This window comes from Hyalella azteca, unplaced genomic scaffold (genome assembly GCF_000764305.2).
Source record: "Hyalella azteca isolate HAZT.00-mixed unplaced genomic scaffold, Hazt_2.0.2 contig10897, whole genome shotgun sequence".
NCBI classification, from domain to species: Eukaryota; Metazoa; Arthropoda; class Malacostraca; order Amphipoda; family Hyalellidae; genus Hyalella; species Hyalella azteca.
The window spans coordinates 1-22,062 of record NW_025940916.1 but is presented as its reverse complement, the minus strand read 5'-3'; the positions used below and the strand labels follow the sequence as shown (position 1 = coordinate 22,062).

The window sequence follows — 22,062 nt, the reverse complement described above, 5'->3', positions numbered from 1 at the left end:
AACATCATAACTTTTCCATCCTTTTTCTTGTCCTTTGAAAACCGGATGCCGCTACTAGCGTCAAACGTCTTGACAAAAACAGAAGCTAACTTATAATTTACACATAAGATTATATTTAAGACAAGGAAGAATGAAATTGGCAATTCTATTTAGTCTCATAATCGATATTGAACGATCAGCTACATACGCACGCCACACTCTATATCTAAATAACCATAACTGTGTTCAACCGACTATGAGATCGAAATTTCCATAGAGAACTACAAATAACTTAGTAAGTTTTTATTTAACAGGCAAAATACAGAAGTTTCAAATGAATCTAATCCCGAAAGTCCTGATTCCTGCAGATAACAATGGGTTCATACAAGGGAAAGCAGAACAAGGCTCGACGTAACAAATAAGATCTTGAGCTGTACGAACGAAGCTATAATTGTACCAAGCGACGAAACAATACAAGCGACCTCAAAATTGTATGCAATCAATGTGGTAGAATACGGAAGTTGCTACATACGAAAAAATATGCAAATTATTTGTTATTATTTATTATTTTATTCGAGTTAATTGCTCAAATAAAAAAATTTACAACATAAACACAAGGCTTTTAGTAATCAGCAGCATTATTAATGTTAGGGATGGAAGTTTATTATTTATTCGAGATTCAACTTAATAAATTTATGCATGGGTTTTTAGAACAGATTCATAATAGAAATATCAACGATTTAGCATATTTTAAGATTAAAAACGAATATTTTCGCTCATACTCTAAACATGAGGTGACTGATTAAGAGCGTGCTGAAAATAAGATTAGGTATGAAACAATATTTGATCGCTTGGAGTATTATGTTAGAATAACCAGAATCAGGAAACGCCGGAAACTCTGAATTGGATGTACTAGTTGACGTGACATTCGTGCATCGAAGCAACGCGAATTAGCGTACGAATGCAAAATTGAATCGAAAATTCCACTGAAATACGAACGAGATGATAATGACCTGTAGGAACGGAGTGCGCAATTCAAGACGAGCAACCAATTAGAGGTTGATTGACTGAAGCTTTCCGGACGCATTTTAAATTAGAAGCAGTCCATACTCTCGCACCACAACATCTTTGATCAATCTGAAGGATCCTTTTTTTAGCGACACAAAGCACTTAAGTTGTAGACATAACAACATAACATATGTGGGATTGAATTGCAAATTAACGAGCAACTCTATAAACGAAAAGTTTTGAGTTGCCCCGACATAACACATCGTAGTAATGATTTACTATAAAGATCGTTCTCAGAGCAGACTTGGTATAGGAAGGAGGCTCCTGAATTTCCAGTTAAAGGGTAATCTTTTTATCGTATATAATTGGATACAATGCTATGGAATATCATAAAAAGAACAACATGACCATTTGCATAGTTGATTAACAGAAACACAAGCAGGGTTCACACAATAGGCTATAGTTGTGAACTTTTCAATCGCGAGATTTTACGAAGTAAATCGCAATTCTAGATTAATATTATTTTGTGATGATACACAACACACTCATTATTTGAACATGACATATTCAAAGTTTATTGGAAATTAGAATGGTAAAGACTTCAATTTCAATAAAAAAAAAAATTATCTAAGAGATAAAATTTCAACTGATCCGGACCAAGAACAAAGATACGCTATTCCTCAGTCCTGCGTGCGCAATCAACAAACAAGAAACTGTAATAATCACAATTCAAAATAAACCTCCGGTTACAAGGAACACTCTGTACATTACATTCATTGCTTACATAAAAAAAATGAAGAATATATCACTAGGAAAACTTATGAGAGATTACCATGAAAAACTGACAACACGTGATGTACTCGTGGAAAGAACTAGCGCAGAAGCAACTGACTAGAAAAGCAGGAGCAGAACTAGAGAAAGTGGAGCGTTTATCTTTGCCTAATAGAATTACATTCATTCAACCACGACAGCCACTCAAGCTCGAAGTTGACCAGAAGCTTTACGACGGTTCAATTTCAAACAAGAAATATATAGCTCGGTAGAGAACAAATTATATATCATTTGCGACAATAGCTCCATACGGAAAAAAAGATTAATCCACACGAAAACCGTTCTTCGATTCCAGAATAAGATTCTATCACACTCGACGGGATCTTTGGAATGGCATAAATGGTGTGAGCATGACGACTTTGAATCACTCAAACCTTCACAACAAGTAAAAATAGTTTTACACATTCTCCAACACTAAATCGCTTCATAAGCGGTCGATAAAGACTAGAGGTTATAGAAAAACAGGTGCTGCACCAACCAACCAGTTCTCCCGTCAAGTTAAACTTCGTAAAAGTAATCAAAATAATTGATCCACTTCATCAGGCTGCAAAGACAAGAGTGATCTAAATTTGTAGGCTACTGCATTTAAAAAAAATCTTCTTCTGATAACGTTCTAGTTGCTACCTAATCCACATCACACAGAATATATTTTCTACAATAGCCGCATTACTTGACATCTAAAATCTAAACAAACTTCAGAGTATTTGCCACTACAAGTTACAGCAATGAGCTATCCTAGCAGGCATCAAGTCCAAATAATGCGTGCAGTTACAAAACTCCACTACAGAGAAATTGTGCATTCACGACCGAGTCGCTATTGTTGAATCTTCCAAGCGTTAGTTAGGTCTACGTTCATTTTTAGATAAACGAAAATAAGTGAATGAATTCATGTATAAACGCAATTTATTGTGCATGTAGTTGAGAAGATGCATGTTAAATTTTTCTGTCCCTTTCAAACGGAGAGAAATTATCGCAAGAATTACACATCCGAGTAATCTTCGGAATAAATTCATCACCTTATTGTAACAATTTGTACGAATATGAGGAAATAAATTTAAAACGATTTTAAAGCAGTTCAACTGCTAAGCTCTAATCATATTAGTGTAATAAAACAGCCTATCAAACAAGAACGTGAAATTAAAATGTATAACTCCCTAGTTTAGGTCAATGAATAGACTAATAATTATAATTTACATTGGGGCTTCGATGTGAGTTTTTGTGAAGTCATGTGGCCAGGCTAGATTAGCGAACAACAACTCATGCTACAAGAATACTTCACATAATTATTTCCAATCGGGGCATTATTTTCCAATGATAATCTGACTATTTTATAGCCTGTGAATTTTTCATACAAAATTATATCATGTACATAAAAAAGAAACATAAAACCCACTCAAAAAATGACCAAGCGACAGGCTATTGTGATAAGTATACAAGAAAAATTAACTCCTGATCAGATTAATTTAACATGGAAGGGTGTATAATTAAGGGCTGTGTTGGTCGAAAATATAAAATTGAGACAACCCGTGAAAGAAGTGCAAACCTTTAGTCGGCATTCTCGCGTAATAACAGAATAGGGCAAAACATCACCGATATACAGAAGTTTGCTGCGACGTAACATCACAAAATAACCTAAACAAAATTTACTAGCTACGTTTGGAATGAAATGCAAGCATTAAAGCCAACAGAGACGCTCACAATTTTTTACGTTGACCTCGGATATAACTCCCCGGTACACCAAGTACACTCACGGCTGTCGCCCGTCGCTCCACTTTTTTACAATACATCAGTAGGGAACATGAGAAGATGTTCTTTTTGCCCTCCAGTGCAGTGAGTGCAGTACGACTCTTCGGCCCAGGATTCGTAAGGGATAGCGTAGAAGAACTAATAAGTAAGGGAAATTGCTGCTGTAAACTCGCACCTATAACTATGGTTCAGTTTGGTGACCATGATAATGGAGCAGTATCGCTAGGACAGGACTCACGTCTGGTCGTTATGGTTCGGTATGTAGACGATGATGCTAATGGATTAGTACGGTCCATACAAGTAGAAGTGGCAGTAGTAGTTTGCAATCGCTTCAGCCATCAAGCTATTTCGCAGCGAAGAACAAAACATAATAACATCGCCAGCAAGGCGGAAGGTCTCAATTATTCAAAATCTCAAATCACTCATCACCCACAGGAGGTGGAAGGTCTCAGATGTCCAGCCCGCTGAAGCTGGCTCGAAAGAAGCAGCGTTAGCATCTCAAAGAGACGAAGTGACAAGGAGGGACAGGTGAAAAGCAACAGAAACGAAGACACTCGAACAAGAGGTCGCTTACACGGGGCGTCGGCCGCCCCCACGAGAGAGACAGAAAAGGAAAATGTAAGGAATCCTACCTACATAATAACTTAACCCCACAACTGAGACCTGCAGTCAGACACCGCGAGCTCAGCGGTGGGGCGCTCAGGAACAATCCTCCTAGGAGCGCGAAATCCCATAGGAGTTAATCGAGCACAGACACGCGTCAGAAGCCCCATAATTATGACCTGCAGTCAGACACCGCGAGCTCAGCGGGGGGTGGGGGCACTCAGGAACAAACCCCTTAGTACTGCTCACACAAGAAAGCGCGAGAGCAGTAGACTAAGTGAGTTAGACTTTAGGTTTTCACTTATGACATCCATCGCCAGTCACAAGATGCGTTGCCCACACATCGTTGGTAGAGGTTCGCGCCAGGAATACAGGTATAACGAATGGCCTGAAGTACGGACAAATCGGAATAATCATGAGCAAAAGTATGAATGCAAGAAGAATAAAAGATTAATTTTAGCGTCTACGTTATACATTCCGCACATCAGGAAATGGGCCTAACAGCAGCACGTCTATATAAAAGGTTTAGCTAAACCATACTTCAAGAAACTAAGAAAAATGTACAATAAATCAGTTTTTCAAATGAAGATACTACTTACGAACATTGAAACGAAATGTTCGTCTCAAGTGACGAAAAAATATCACATTCAGGACTGAGAAGCACCCAATATTGTGCAATCAAAGCAACAAAATGCTCATTTCTGTCTCGCATAAAACATTCATACAATAAAACATAAGCTGAGAATTCCAGGAAGCAGCCAATATCATCAGTACTTGAAGAACTTATTCGTTAATAATTCACGTCGAAAACATAGTACATATAAATATCGCCAATTAATTGCATAGTAATTATCAAATTAAAAGGATTTACGATGTCCTGGGCATGGGCTCAAAAGGAAGTCGACCATCAAGAGGATTGGACTCAATATTATTCGATGATTTCCGATGTCCAATATTATTCGGACATCGACTGAAAAAACATGGATGGATGCATTAGTAGCATACATGCATCATCCATTAAATTGTCTGCAGTGAGCCTCCAACAACATCTTAGGAAAGTGAAAAATTTCAATCCACAAGCCAAATTTCATGTTTTTTCAACTTGTATGCTTTATTGACACTTATTGAGTGGACGAGCTGGAGAGGTTGCCCTACCTTGGAACCCTAATAAGTTATAAACTACATTTTTGCGATGTCAACATTCCTCTTGGAATAACTAAATTATTAATTTATGCAGGCGTAAATTCGACTGCCATCATCAGGCTGCTGGATGACAAAAATCTCTGAGCAAGATTACATTTGAATGTCAATTCGAAGGGAAACAATTTTTTTCAAAACAGGTTCCACTGTAAGGTACAGACTACAGAAGTCTTTTCTAGGCTCAACTTTGCGCCGGTTACATAGAAGTGAAATTCAGCATTCTGATTTCAGATCAACGAACAACGCCAGAATGCATAAAGAAAATTATCCTTGAAAGTTGGTGAATATTAGAATCATAGACCAGCATGTATGAAAGATCACTAATATAACATTTGGGCCGACATGAAAACATTCCCGATAAAATGATTGAAATGCATAACGGGTATAGGCACAAGACGATGCATGTGACAAGTAGCAAATCATGTATTTAATTGGACTCCAGAGCTCGTGATGGTAAGAAATCCGTTTAAAAGGAGACAATCTTGGATACAGATAAGTACACGACTGAAAACTGAAGAAAATATTTTCACAACAAAGCCTTATTATTGCCTTTGAGCGACAGGCAGTACGACTCACTAGGCCGCATAGCTCTGCACTTGGAAACAGTATGTGTGAAATATTTTGTTCCAACGAAAGCGAAAGTGGAATGCAAAAAATGGAAATGCCGTAAAACTCTCAAGTCGGGATTGAAAACGGGTTTAAATTTAAGAATTCAAATAAAACGTTTTCCAAATTCTCAGAAGGAAGCGATTCCGACCACATCGGCTGGATCATTGAAATTTCATCGTTAGTTGCACTATAGTGTTAATACGTAGGCTCTAGTTGAATTTTGATACATCATCCAGGGGAAAAAAACATAGGAACAGTCAGTCAAAATGCATCAGAGACGATTAACCGCCAGCGAAAATAGAAAAGGTACATACGTCCTGCACTTCGAATTTCGTGTGGAGGTGGCCACTGCATTCGTGGAAAATGTTAGGGTGTGCGCATTGCCGTTGCTCTTTGTCACATCACCAACGTCTTGTTATCCAGATAATAAAAATTACGTAACGTGATGCGCGCGAGAGCCTCACGTGCTCGTAATCGACAACGCAGCAGAGGATCTGACTATCGTCAGAGAGATCATGGTGGACCAATAATTGTTTTTTGCTTACATTACCTAAATCAAGATCAATAGACTTTCCAAATTTGAACACTTACTGTCTACACTAGAAGCAACATTCACCCGGTTGTCCAAACTACAATACACAAGTACCAACAGGAGGTCTTATGTTCACCTTATTAATAATCGGGACAATCATCAGTCCGTCACTTCTAGAGCCAAATATTTCAGTCAACGACAGTTAAATACTTATAATCAACTCATTATCCTCGGAATACTCGCAAGCTTCAGTAAAACGAATATTTCTGACATCCGTCACCAGAAACAATTCTTGCCACAACACAGGCATATCGAGTATGTTATAGGTCTTTTGTTCCAATTAAAAAAACTAATTCTTCCATTGAGCTGCCGAAACTAGAACGCATGGCAAACCAAAGACTGAAAGAGTTCAGTTAGACATCATAACGCAAGAAAACAAGTCGCAGAATCAACGCAAGGGAAAGGATAACTCAAACTATGAATTATTAAGTAATGGCTGCAATACAATCGTAGTAAGTATAGCGATGAGAAAACGAAAAACAAACGGTTGGTATATTTATCTTGTGTTTCGTTATTGAGTCGTGAGGACCTTAACACTAGTGACAACTGAACCTTATTTTTTTATTTCACGTCATGAGGGAAACTAACGACGATGTGGACAGAAATATTGGTGAACTGTTGCTCTTACACCAACAGTTGATTACAGTTGCCGCGTATTAATGCCAGACATCTTTTGCAAACAAATGGCAAGTATAATGAAATTGAAAGTTCACGGGAGAGTATCTGTTCGATAAAATTCCCAAATATAATCAGACAAACTTAGAGTCACTTCCTATCATATAAAAGTCGATATCCATACGTGACGAAACTATATTATTAAGACATACAGCGAGTACTGAATACGCTGAACGCGTACGGACATTAGATTATACTTAAGAACTAAGGAAACTAAAAGAACAAAAACTTATCGATGATCACAAACTCAAGCCTCAAATCACCGTAGTTTAATTATTGTTAATAAAAGCTCAATTGGTAACGAAGAGCAACAGAAATTGCTATCCAACTAACAGCTGCATAGACAGTCTCGTCTCGTCCAGTAAGGAACTCTTTTTCCTTTCCATTAATCGACCTCCCAGAACGAATTCTCGCAGTTTTACAAACGTTTTCCGCTCCTCAATTTTGTTCACTTCTCAAGTATTTTTACCGCTCCAAAGACTAAAATTGACTGTTCAATGAACTAAAATCTCCACAAAAAAGGAGAGTTGATTGAACGCTCATCAGTTCTAAAAGCTGCCATTCACGCGAGCAGAGTTGTAGTCTCAGAAGCTGTAACTTCTTAAATGCCACTCTGTGAGAAACACCTTATAGGTTTTCCTTCCTAAATCCACTCAATTTAGTTTGCAATGAAAATTTAAACGTTAGTCCCCAGATCAGATAAGACGTTTTCCATATAAAAAGAAAATCGAGGGAATCCTTCTATTCTCAAAGCAGCCGGTAACAATTTTACTTACGAGATAGACAATTTAATTTAACAACTGTTTACTCGAGACGAATCGTATAGTTACTTCGCAACCATTTAGTTGCTAGAAAGAGATTAGCAACAAAATAATAATTTGTATTGACACAATTTTTTCTTTCCATATCGAATCGTACAATCTACGATCTTTAGACTCACGTAGGAATACGAGTTCAAATTTAGATAAACGCAACTTTGACCTCAAACAACACCAGCGAAATGAAATTTGCCGTCACTGCCTTGCAGGCACTGATGACACGCAATACGAGTCCATGAGAGGAACCGAACTGAACTTCCAGAGCTCCGCTTAAGAGATGGGACGACCAAAGATGTTGGTGTAACCATCCTTAAAAGAGTCCTGGCGGTCAGGCCGGAAAAGCCATTTTCAGAAAGCCCAAGCGAGGATGTTGTGGAGGTCGTGTTCGTAGACGGCGATGAGCAGCATAATGCCCGCCCCGGTGAGCATGCCGCACATCTGCAGCAGGATCTGGCCAGCAGCGCTGCACGTCTCGCCGCCCTTTACGCTCACCTCCGACAGCTGTGAAGCAAGTGACATTAGGAACGCAGCAATGCAGTAGAGAGCATCCTGTTACTGTATAACATTTAGAAAGCTCTCTTGGGATACTTGAGGAATTTTTGCTGCTGCTGAGAGCGCTAATTCGAAAAATATTATTAACAATGCTAATTTGCGATATGCTCACCTCCGACACCTGTGGCAGAAGTGGCATTAGAGACACAAGAAGGCAATAGACAGCGCTAACTCCATGAATATTATTGACAATGCTAATTGACGAACGGTGAATGGGGGTTTTCTCATTGAAATAAAGCTGAAACGGTGAGAACATGCCAGGATGTTTTCAATTAAATTATATCACTCCTTTAACAGCGGGAATTAGTTAAGTAAAGATAGATATTGTAATTGGAATAAATATTACTATTATAAAATTAAAAGAACCGCATTTGTAAGAAAATCGGTCGCGCACCACCTATATTAATTATTCACGTCTTGAAGGTTCAACGGAGGTTATCAATGGATACGAGGCAGTTAAAAGCAAAGCGCACCAGATCGACGAGGGCGAGATGCAGAAAAATGCCAGCAGTGAAGGAATAAATCCAGGGCGCGGCAGCCTCGATGGAACCAACCACCTCGCCTATGATCATCCCCACGACACTCAGCAGCCACATCAGCACCACCATCTGCAGCGCCGTCTTCCGGGTCATGCCCATGTCGAAGAGCAGAGCGAAATCCCCTGAAAATTAAGGCAATACTCAGACCCACGAATTATGTCAGGAAAAAATAATATGATCATGTGTCCGGAGTAACCAGGACAATTCAAACAAATCGATAACACTGCGAGTAAATAATTTAATATTCACAGGAATTTCATATATAAACAAAACTAAGATGATCTTGAGAAGTAGACAAATATTCGAAGCGGGATTCACTAAGAAGTGAATGAATCCGGCTAACAATATAGCAAAGATATTTTGCAGTAATTCATCATTAATACAGCGAACTATTATTGACATAATGATCATAGTTATCCATATCTACTAATTTATCAGTTTCAAATCCATGATATTGCTTTAAACGAAACAATCAATTATGTAGTTAAAATTTGTAATCATACGCACAAGTGGCTTCTCTGAACCTTATTTAATGCCAGCCCTGCTTCTGATCCTCAAATCCGGTTCCGAGACAGCTCCTAATTTTATTTGAACCCCCAACGAAACAAAAAATTTTTCTCACTCGGCGCTCCTCATGACTACGGCGTACCAGAGCCGAGCAGACACACTCAATACAGACCGACTTTATGGGGCAGCTCGTGGCGTAGAGACGAGCAGACACACTCAATACAGACCGACTTTATGGGGCAGCACGTGGCGTAGAGCCGAGCAGACACTCAATACAGACCGACTTTATGAGGCAGCTCGTGGCGTAGAGCCGAGCAGACACACTCAACACAGACCGACTTTATGAGGCAGCTCGTGGCGTAGAGCCGAGCAGACACACTCAATACAGACCGACTTTATGGGGCAGCTCGTGGCGTAGAGCCGAGCAGACACACTCAATACAGACCGACTTTATGGGGCAGCTCGTGGCACAGCACGGCGATGGCGGTGGCGATGCCGCCCGTAAGGCTCGTGGCGAAGGCCGCCCCGATGGCCATGCCGTCCATGAAGATGTGCATGCCCTCGCCCATCAAGATCATCATGCGCAGCGAGTCCTTGCGACCTTACAAATTAGAGTCCTTGTTAATAGATTATTTTAAATATAATGAGTTGAAGATGATAATTATGCATGGACACCATTAATATTTGAATGAAAAAATGAAAAAACAGCGTATAAAAAGGCTGTATAAGTAAATTGAATGACCTTAAAAATTATCGTACTTGTTAATCGATTATTTTATTTATAATGATTTGGAGATAATAATTATGCATGGACATCGTGAATATATGAATGACAAAACAGCGTATAAAAAGGCTGTGTATAAGTAAATCGATTACGATTGGAGATTAGTACTAAGAAATATAAGCAATGGCAATGACTAGAAATTAAAATCCCTCAAACACATAAAAACTGCTAAAACTCCAGAAAAAGACTGAGACGCCCGAAGACACCTCCACAAACACCTCAAACCGTACCCAATGACGGTTTTTTAGCATGTGAAGAGTTATTAAAATCTAAGTTTCCGTTCATTTCTTTGCATATTGCGCTACGGCGCACGGTTAGTAATAATATGAGAAATCATGTCAAGACTGTCAACAACACGTGAAGACGGTGAATAACATGTCGAGACTGAATAACATGTCAAGACTGTGAATAACATGTCGAAACTGTGAACATCACGTCATGACTGTGAGTGTCAGACCTGAGACGTGCGCATGGCCGTGATGCGAGTGGCCGTGATGGCTGACGTGGTACTCTTGTAGGACGATGTTCACACTCGAGCTGTCGTCGTTCTTGTCTGGCTTGAACTGCAACGGGAGGCTCCAAATTAACTTTAATAAAAGCCACTGTGAATAAGTTCTCTAAAAGGACCGGAGAAAATCTTTGAATAACTTTTAAAGAAGTACAAAAATTAGTTTAAAGTTTGATTTGACTATGAAAAGGTTCAAGGAATGAAAGTTCAAGTAAGTCTTATTGATTCGTTTAGTAGATGTACAGATCAATCTATCTACTGTAGGGAAGCTTGCATCCACACAAATTGACAATTATTCACGCTAGGTTAACTCAAGAACTTGAAGTCAATGTTCTACGCAACCAGAATCCACTGTTCTACGCAGCCAGGGGCCAAAGTTTCATTAACTAGATGCCATGGGTTATTGAGTAACTTGTCGACACAAGAGTTGCCAGAAGCTTGAACCCAACATTATATTAAACCAACATTATTCATCCGTGCTGTAAACACACCACGCATACAGGTACCCAAAATATATTATGACGTGTTGCGTCCTACATTGTACACGGCACGACACACCACAACATTCAGACCCCATGGCGCCTCGTGCGTCACCTCGAGAACCCATGACGCCTCGTGTGTCACCTCGAGACCGCATGGCACCTAGTGTGCCACCTCGAGACCCCATGGCGCCCAGGTCTCGTGTGTCACCTCGAGTTTCTCGGCGACGGTGACGGGGTTCATAAGTACGGGCAGGACGTGATGGTCGCGCTGCAGGGTGCTGGCCGTGCTGCTCGTGCCCCCACGGGCACCGGGTGCGACGACAGCATCGCCGTCGCCGTCAGCATTGCCGTTGGGGTCCCCGGTGCTGGACCTGTTCTGAGGACAGCCGCCGAAACATCGCGACGCATCACCTGTAAATATGACACGACTCTAAGGTATTTATACGTTACGAAAAAAAGTATCCATTAAATGCATACAATCTAAAGAAAAAAAAAAACATAAAATCACTCCATGGCTAAACGTTCACTTTCAAGGTACAAATCCTATGGAGGTTCTAGGCTGGAAATGAATTTCATTACGAAATTAACTTTAGAAAAAATCCGATTGCCTACCGCGGGCATCTAAGGTGTTATCAAAGGAGTCTTCCTTGCTGTGCTCGCTTAGCTTCTTGCCGATTTTCTGGCTGGGCGGCAGGTCGATGGCAGTGTCGCTGAGAAGTAAACTTGCGTTGCGTGGCAGCGTCGAGTTGCTAGTCTGAACACAAACAAAAATTCACAGTAAAATAATGTTTGGGGTCCTGATTCCCAACCTTATTATTCTAACGCAGAACAATAATTTTTCTTGATTTCTAGTGGCAATTTAAATTCCATTACTTTTTTCCATTTACACAGAAACGACTACAAACAAACTCTTTCTGGAACGCTCCGACTTGTCGGTCCAGTAATCACAAACGAAACGTCATTCCTGCAAAGCGCTTTCCGGACAAGAGCGTTTACTTGTAAAAATAATACAAATTTTCTATGCTTTGGTCATCATGGGCAGTAACGACGCATCATACCGAGCCATGGGCCGCAATGGGCCCGCTGCCCCGTCGTTGCCGTGCGCCACCGTGGGCGTGTCCGTGAGCGTCCTTTGCTCCGGACCTGATGTTGTGTAGACGCTCCAGGAACAGGAAGATGATGATGCCCATGAGGGCCGTGAAGCCGTACAGCGCTTGTCTGCAAACCAGTTTACATAATTATGCTAGTTTAATTATCTTAAAACACGGAAAATGTCATAAGAATCTGGCGACAATTATATAAAACAAAACTTATTTGCATATTAACAGATCAAAATACCGTGGGGATGCAAGTGGGAATTTGCTGAGTGAAAAATTGCAACAGTGGAGCATCAAACTAATTAAATTCTTTTTCGTTCCAAACAAAATCTAAGAATGATACAAAATTTAATGAAAATACCGAACAGAATTTGATACGAGTACGTTAGGCGATTAGCTGAAATTGAATATAACATGCGGAAACAGACTTAATATGTCTGTTCAGCAATAAGAATCATCAACATACATATTTCATGAGTTGAAAAGAGCAACTGAAAGGTAAAATACTGAATCAAGTCTTATTATTATAATTTACCAATTATTATCATAAAAAGATGTTATTTGACGAAAATCTGGCACGGGTGAGCAAGATGATTTTTATTAGAATAATTAACTTGTTATTAAAATCCCTTGTTTGCCTAAATCGCAAGTTAACCAGGAATTTAACAGCGAAGACAATGCTACAAATTCACCATATCTTTACGTTTTCTCTTATAAAGAAAGATATTGGGAATTTTTGTGCTATTATCTTTGCTTTTAAATTCCTTATTAAGTTGTTGTGTGGCCTCGTGCTAGCTCTGCCACATAAATCTGGCATGACTCAACGGTTAGAGAAGACGATTACGAGACGCATGCGAACTACTGACGTGAGGCAGGAGATGGATGAGAGCGTCCCCAGCGAGGGTTCCTACAGCCAGGGACAGGAGGAAGTGGTTGGCTTGGTCGTAGTGGCGAGTCCTGCGTAGAGCTGGCAGGACCATCGTGCATGCCAGGCTAATGCAGCCGATCAGTAGCATGGATACCACGCCTCCGATCCAGCGAGCTGGTGACACGTCAGACATTCATCCATTCATATTTCATATTCATATGAAGGTGAGAAATATAAGGTGACATTAATAAGATTTCACCCCATCAGTAAATTGAGTGGGCGGTTCAATCTCGCCAGCCAATCTTCAGAAGTTTCATCTTCGTTAGTTAGTCTTGTAGGATTCAAAGATGTTAGTACGCATTCATGAAATTTTCATGCCAGCAAATTATCATGAAAAGTATCACCTTTAATTAACCCTAAAAAGATTTACGGTCAAAGACATGAATAATTTACGGAAATTATTTGAATATTCTGAGATGAAGTAGAAAAAAATATGCATAGTAACACATGCAACTAAAATTTTGGCTGAAGTTCTGCATCACGTACGAGCCACGCACCTTCTTTCTCACGTTACCAAATCAAGAACTGCTTACAATAAAAAAGTAACTCACCATAAACACTTTCCTTGCGATCAAGTCGACGATATTCTTCATCATAGTCATAGTCATAAAACTCAGACCCTGGATGCCGTTTGGGATACTGGTCTCCATATCCTCTCCTGTTGAGCTCGTACCGCTTACGGTTCTTCATATGAGCGTCGTCGTCGGGGTACCGGCGGTCTCCGTAGCGGTTCCGGTCCCAGGACGACCCCGGTCGGCGCGGGTCGTAGGCAGGATTCTTAGGATCATTTCTTGGGTCACGAGGATCGTACTTAGGAAGGTATTTAGGATCACGCGGGTCGTACTTCGGATCACGAAGATTATATTTTGGATCACGAGAATCATACTTGGGGTCTTGAGCTCTGTACTTTGGGTCTCTGTGATCATTTCTCGGATCTCTTGGGTCATACCTTGGGTCACGACGATCATATTCACGACCGCGTCCATCGTACTCAGTGTTCCTCATTTTGCCACTACGTCTGCGCTGTTCATAATCAAGGTCTCTTGCTCGTGGATCGTATCCAGGGTTCCTTGGGTCGTAAACTGGATTCCGAGGATCATATCGCGGGTCAATATCAACACGGTGAGGTCTGTAACGAGTATCTTCGGGATCTCCAGGTCTTCCGAGCACGGGTAATGGGAGAAAAGGGTCTCCGGGGACTCGGAAGCAGCCGGATTGGGAGTGGTTTAGCATATAGGATATGAGGGCAGGGCACGACGAGAAGAACGAGCTGGGCAAGAGTTCACCATCTTGCCCCAGGGCTAGATGAGACATGGCATCTGACACGTTGCCGCAGTCAGGCTCCTGTAACAAACACATGCATTAATTACGACGAAGTCACCTGGGTAGTGTCACCAATACGTTGCTCTCTCTGTCGCGTTGTAATGAGAACACACGATGAAAATAAATAACCAGTGAATAAATACAACGCAAACAATTTACAAACTTATTGTATTTAAAATCAATGGAGAAGAAGCGTATCAGCAGATATGCTAAGATCAGAAACAGTCAGTACCAACAAATTGCAACACCAATAAAAAAAGCCAATAAAAGTTACTTGATTGTTGTCAACTAAATTTATTTGTGCATTGATCGGCAGTTACACGCTACATTCGGTACTGGTGTGGAGGCTAGCTGCATTCTCTATTACTTATCACAGATTTGGATAAAAAAAGCAATAAAATATTTCCACAAGAGAAAGGAGAATATGATGGGAACGAGGGAATTAGATAAAGATTAATGTTTTTGTGAACAAGGACTACATGGAATAGAAATATTGTTTCGTAAAATTATCTCTAATTATTTCGATTTTGGTTTGCAGATAGAAAAGAGAAAAATGTATAAAGAATCAGATATCAATATACCATTTAAAAAATTTCGACTGCATTTCAGGCTTTCAGCTAACATATATTGCAGATGAAACAAAAGCAGACCAACGAAAGCAGTGAAGTGTCAGGGATATCATACAAATCCTAAAGGAATATAATAAATAAATCGAGGTTTTCAAACCAGCGAATATGTCAAGGATGGGATTGTGAGGAGACATTGTTGAGGAAAGCGTAACGGCCGGTTAGCCGGCTACATTGTTCCCAGCTGAATAGTCACTGGTTTCTTATAAAGAGCGGGAGCAAAGCAACATAAGGTTGACCAGGAGAACTCAACGCCGTCTCACAGAGAATCCAAAACGACCTCCGGATTGCGAGGAATAGATACTTATACGCTTTCTGAAGAGATAGAGATAGACGGATCGCATGAATATATACTGGTATAAGTGGCATTTAAATACGGAGCAAAGAATGAGATCAGTTCGTAGTATAAGTGATCGTAGTATAAGTAGTATCTCACTCAACAAGTTCAGTACAGTTTGAATTTCACAAGTTCACGAAAGACATAACGGGTACCTTGATAAAGAGAAAAAATATCTTTCATAAACATTAATGCTGCTACAACTTTTGATAAGATGGAATAAGGACAAGTCCCATCACATCGACTTGTGATGGGACTTGATTGAATTTATCAATCATGATTTTTAAACTAATTTTCTATTTATTCGTTAATTCTTCAATGCATTTTAAGATTTCTGAAAGGTTTTCTTGGAAATCTCATTACTATCGCACGAACACAAGGCTTAACAGTAATCAGTGTACAACATACAGCGATCAACTAATAGAAGAATGTGTCAATTGTCACAGAAAATTGGCCTCTAGAAGGCCCAATGTTTGCAAGAAGAAATAGACGGATTGCACAAGACTCATCAACACCGTATAGAGCGGTGAAGTTCAGGGGCATGTTACACTCTTGAGCGAGCAACGATATAAGCACGTCTGAGTGCAAGTTGATTATCTCGTGTAAAAATTATGCAATTCTGAAACCATTGAAATGAAATAAAATAAAAACTCTTAACAATTTCCCGGCGCGTCGAGCGTCAACGGCATTTTTCGTCAAGTTACACGGCCGTACGGAAACGAACCTCTGGATAGGATAGCCTATTTACATAATTCATGTACGAGTTATGTAATATAAAGCCCAGTTGCAGGTATAAGTGAGAGCAAACTTGCGACGGGCCACTACGCTCGGCAAGGATATACTCAATAACGACTCGACCGTCTGACGCTGAAAGATTGGTAGAAACTTGAGACAGCCTCTTATTCCGCGGCGGTGACCGTGAGATGGGGTGACGGTGATGTGCCGAACGTAAGGGCTGTTAGCCACCATTTTTAGCGTCAACGAAAATCATATAATTTTATGAATAATAAATTATATGAAAAAAATAACGTGAGTTAATAAAAATAAATGGTGGTTTCGGTGAATGGTATTGCGCTATTGTTGGAGGCATAACGTGCGATAGATTGGTACCTCACAAATGACATTTAGCTACAAATGAGTTCTTTTAAAGTTATCCGGTAGAAGGAGAGCTTCCTCCTTGCGAGTAAGCAATGAGTACAATCTACGATACGGAGAGCACATTTCATTGAGCGCACTCCTAATCACAACAATAAGAAAGGTAATTATGCGATAACCAACCTAAGTCTTCTGACCCTGAAGCTCCAAGGAACTCTGAGCGATGACGTGCAAGAGAGACGGGCTTCTCGGTTGCATTTGAAGTCTAGATGTACATCTCGGTAGCGCGCGATCTCACCAGCTATTATACGATGACCAACTCAAGTCTAATTTTGACCCTGAGGACCCAAGAAACTCTGATCGATGACGTGCAAGAGAGACTGTTTTCTCGGTTGCATTCGAAGTCTAGATGTACATCGCGGTAGTGCGCGATCTCACCAGCTATTATACGATGACCAACTCAAGTCTAATTTTGACCCTGAGCTCCAAGAAACTCTAATCGATGACGTGCAAGAGAGGCTGGTTTCTCGGTTGCTTTGAAAGTTAACTGTACGTCTCTAACTGTACGTCTCGGTAGGGTGCGATGTCTCCAGCCTGCAGCGTAGGATATGCAAGTGTTGTAGTCAGGGTCAATGCTCGTCGACCTCAGAGGCTAAGGGGGTATGCGCGAAAGTTGACGGCTCGTGCATGATCTTTCGTCCGCAGTTACATGCAATATATGCGAGTGATGCAGAGAATTATTGTTACTACTTTTACAAATAATATCTTAATTTTTGCTATAGAACGGAAACATTGGTAAAATATCGACTGGCCTAGTACAATATAATCATTTCTGGACACGGCTGCACTAGGGTGAGGCGCACACCACATTCTTCTAAGCGAAAAATTTCGAGCAATATATTTCTCACAATTCAGTTATTTTGATCAAGAGATTTTACAAGTAGACTAAGAAGATACAAGAATTCGCCCACTTAATTTTCAGTTATGTATAGTATCTTTCAGCCTAACTTTCTACTATACTAACCACGCAGCAACTTTCCTGGGCGCTTCACAACATAAGGAGACCAGAATGGGACTTGACTTTACAGAAGCCATTAAAGCCGGAGCGAGAGACATTTTTTTATCAAAAGGTTGCACGCTCTCCGCATATGGACGTATTTAAAATAGAGAGCGGTGCGGTTAAATCTAACAGCATACACATAACAGAACAAGAGGATACAACGATTGAAACAAAAATGTAAAGCTTAGGAAGCTAAAAATTCACGTCTCATAGGCAAAACTATCCCAGGTGTTGCAGAAGAGCACACGTCGCCTGGTAGAAAACGTTGAAGTTCGTGTGTGCGAACGCAACTTATTTCAAGTAGCTCAGTAGTTCCTGTAAGCTACCAAGTTATACACGTGTTGATTAACTTGAAACGTGTAGCGAACCGCGTTCCGCTACATCATTAAGAGAGGCGTGTGTGTTTCAGTGTGCGCTTGCACGTCGAGCTGTGATGTTGTGGATAGCGTCGCTTCCACAAGCTATAAGCCCCAAACGGCAGCTGATCGTGCACACAGAAACGGTGTGTCAATCGGGTCCTGGACAAAAAGTGTTCTGTTTTCTAGCAAATCCGCATCAGAATTATGCGAGCAGTTAACCGTTTATTGCTAATTTGAATCGTCCAGCGAATTCAGAATTATAATATCGACGCAATGTATAACAAACAAAAGTTATATGTGCTTAGTGTCTCCACAACTTTCAAGTGCCAGGTATATGCCATAGTTAAATTTTTATTGAACCCCTTAAAAGTGAAAATTTGCACAGATATAATGATAAATGTGCGCCTTCCCATACTTTCCGGATTTAATTTCTGGATTTAATCGAGATTTATGGTTATGAATTGCAATTTGAAATTTACATAATATGAATTTGGTTAGCTCATATGTAGAATAGCATGATTTGGCTATCTTGAAATTGGCCGCTCGAATGACTTATTTCAAAATGATCATATGAGCATATAAATCAAGCTTAAAACATTTTCAAAGAACATTTTATGCAACTTGTGACGTACTATAACTTCTACAGAAAGGTTTTGGAAACATTTGAGTCGACATACCGAAGTATACTTTGTCATTCAACTTTAAATACAAGTTTAGTCCCTTATTCTCGGTAAATTGTCAATAAGTTCTTGGTTTCCAAGCCTCGACTTCATTGAAAGCGAAAGTCTCGATTGCCCGCCGGCCTATAGAGCGAAGTGACAAAACCAGTTTGACCAGCTGAGTTGTTAGAGTTGTTAAGTCGAGAGGCCGCGGAAAATCGGAGCTGCAGTACTAGGAAGAGAAAAATTATATGCCGGACATTCAATTCAGAGGGAAAATAAGCTACAGCCATGGATCATTGCCGCAATAGTGGAATGGAAAATACATGGAAAAAGAGGAAGAGAACTGCCATTATGCGGGCCATGTTCCAATTGCCTGTCAATAAGTTCAGGGTCTTAGCACGAGTATTACATAGAATATATATGCATGCTGAGTTATTATTGAAATAAGTATAAACATGAGTGATAGATATCTACTATTGATTAAAATTTCCCGGGAAACCCGAAATCTAACAGGTGTTGTGAAACTCGCAGTGTCGATAGGCCACGGTGACAAGAGCTTGATAAGTTGAGAACTGTATCGAACACTCAAAACACTAGCGGTGCTAATAAACAGTGAAAGNATTCATCCATTCATATTTCATATTCATATGAAGGTGAGAAATATAAGGTGACATTAATAAGATTTCACCCCATCAGTAAATTGAGTGGGCGGTTCAATCTCGCCAGCCAATCTTCAGAAGTTTCATCTTCGTTAGTTAGTCTTGTAGGATTCAAAGATGTTAGTACGCATTCATGAAATTTTCATGCCAGCAAATTATCATGAAAAGTATCACCTTTAATTAACCCTAAAAAGATTTACGGTCAAAGACATGAATAATTTACGGAAATTATTTGAATATTCTGAGATGAAGTAGAAAAAAATATGCATAGTAACACATGCAACTAAAATTTTGGCTGAAGTTCTGCATCACGTACGAGCCACGCACCTTCTTTCTCACGTTACCAAATCAAGAACTGCTTACAATAAAAAAGTAACTCACCATAAACACTTTCCTTGCGATCAAGTCGACGATATTCTTCATCATAGTCATAGTCATAAAACTCAGACCCTGGATGCCGTTTGGGATACTGGTCTCCATATCCTCTCCTGTTGAGCTCGTACCGCTTACGGTTCTTCATATGAGCGTCGTCGTCGGGGTACCGGCGGTCTCCGTAGCGGTTCCGGTCCCAGGACGACCCCGGTCGGCGCGGGTCGTAGGCAGGATTCTTAGGATCATTTCTTGGGTCACGAGGATCGTACTTAGGAAGGTATTTAGGATCACGCGGGTCGTACTTCGGATCACGAAGATTATATTTTGGATCACGAGAATCATACTTGGGGTCTTGAGCTCTGTACTTTGGGTCTCTGTGATCATTTCTCGGATCTCTTGGGTCATACCTTGGGTCACGACGATCATATTCACGACCGCGTCCATCGTACTCAGTGTTCCTCATTTTGCCACTACGTCTGCGCTGTTCATAATCAAGGTCTCTTGCTCGTGGATCGTATCCAGGGTTCCTTGGGTCGTAAACTGGATTCCGAGGATCATATCGCGGGTCAATATCAACACGGTGAGGTCTGTAACGAGTATCTTCGGGATCTCCAGGTCTTCCGAGCACAGGTAACGCTGTCTCTTATACACATCTAGATGTGTATAAGAGACAGGTACAGCGCTTGTCTGCAAACCAGTTTACATAATTATGCTAGTTTAATTATCTTAAAACACGGAAAATGTCATAAGAATCTGGCGACAATTATATAAAACAAAACTTATTTGCATATCAAAAGATCGTAATACCGTGGTAACGCATGTGGGAATTTGCTGAGTGAAAAATTGCAACAGTGGAGCATCAAGCTAATTAAATTCTTTCTCATTCCAAACGAAATATAAAAAAGAATACAAGATTAAATTAAAATACCGTAACCGAATTTGATACGAGTACGTTATGTGATTAACTGAAATTGAATATAACATGCAGAAACAGACTTAATATGGCCTCGCAACACGCATGCCCGCCGTAAGCTACGCCACGGCCCGATGGACGCTAGGGCCCCGACGGTTGTTAGGATCCTGACGGTCGTTAAGGGCCCCGACACGTTGCAAGGGGGCCGACAGGTTCTTAGAACCAGTGGTCGCCAAAGGACCGGCGGCCGCTAAGGGCCCGACATGCTACGGGCGCCGTGGTATACGGTTGCTGGAGGCCGAAGGTCGCAAGGGGGCTGTACATGCTAGGGGCGGCTCACTTGAAGTGCGTGCTGCTGCTGTGGTCATGCAGGTACATCGCGTTGTCGTTGTGGTCGCTGTGAGCGAAGTGGCTCTTCTCGCCCATGCTGATCGCCTGCTCACCGCCGATGACGTAAAGTACATTCAAGTTAATAGGAATTTTGTGAATTGGAAATTATTGGAATTTTGTGAATGAAAATTCGTTCATCCACAAATGATCTAAAATAGAAATTAGGAGGTAATATTTTATTAGACTCATCTTGTGAAATTCTTGGGATAAATGAATCAGCTTCGACTGATCTTGAAATATGGAACAAATGTATGAATTTTAAATCCCGTAACGTTTACTGCATGGAAAGGTTCGGCACGGTTAACTCTAGCATTATCGTGCAATACTTCCGATAATTTAGGAGAAGGGCGGCACGACGAATTTAAAATTGTAATAGATGAGTAGATGAATAAAAAAGTAGGTATCAACTTATATAACTTCATGCTAAAAATTTTCCTGTTCAGCAATAAGAATCATCGACATATTTCACGAGTTGAAAAGAGCAACTGAAAGGTAAAATACTGAATCAAGTCTTATTATTATAATTAATAAAACTATCATCATAAACAGATAATATTCGGGAAAAATCCCGCACGGGTGAGCAAGTTGATTTTTATTAGAATAATTAACGTGTTGTGCCGCCTCGTGCTAGCTCTGCCACATCAATCTAGCATGACTCAACGGTTAAGAGACCAGAGAAAATCTGTTAATGATAATATAGGAAATAGAGCATAATTACGAGACGCATGCGAACTACTGACGTGAGGCAGGAGATGGATGAGAGCGTCCCCAGCGAGGGTTCCTACAGCCAGGGACAGGAGGAAGTGGT

At 40.5% G+C, this 22,062-nt stretch overlaps 1 protein-coding gene across 1 annotated transcript; it reads right to left on the bottom strand.

Annotated features, from left to right (window-relative positions):
- Positions 1-6,939: 6,939 nt before the first annotated feature.
- Positions 6,940-14,802, bottom strand: LOC108672416 (zinc transporter foi; the record flags this gene model as incomplete). The annotated part of the gene is given in 9 exon segments (XM_018160065.2): positions 6,940-8,562; positions 9,087-9,274; positions 10,105-10,260; positions 10,901-11,006; positions 11,642-11,844; positions 12,046-12,187; positions 12,492-12,651; positions 13,380-13,572; positions 14,010-14,802. Coding segments are annotated over 9 exon segments (2,094 nt in total), but the record flags the coding sequence as incomplete, so codon positions are not given.
- Between the last annotated feature and the right edge of the window lie 7,260 nt (positions 14,803-22,062).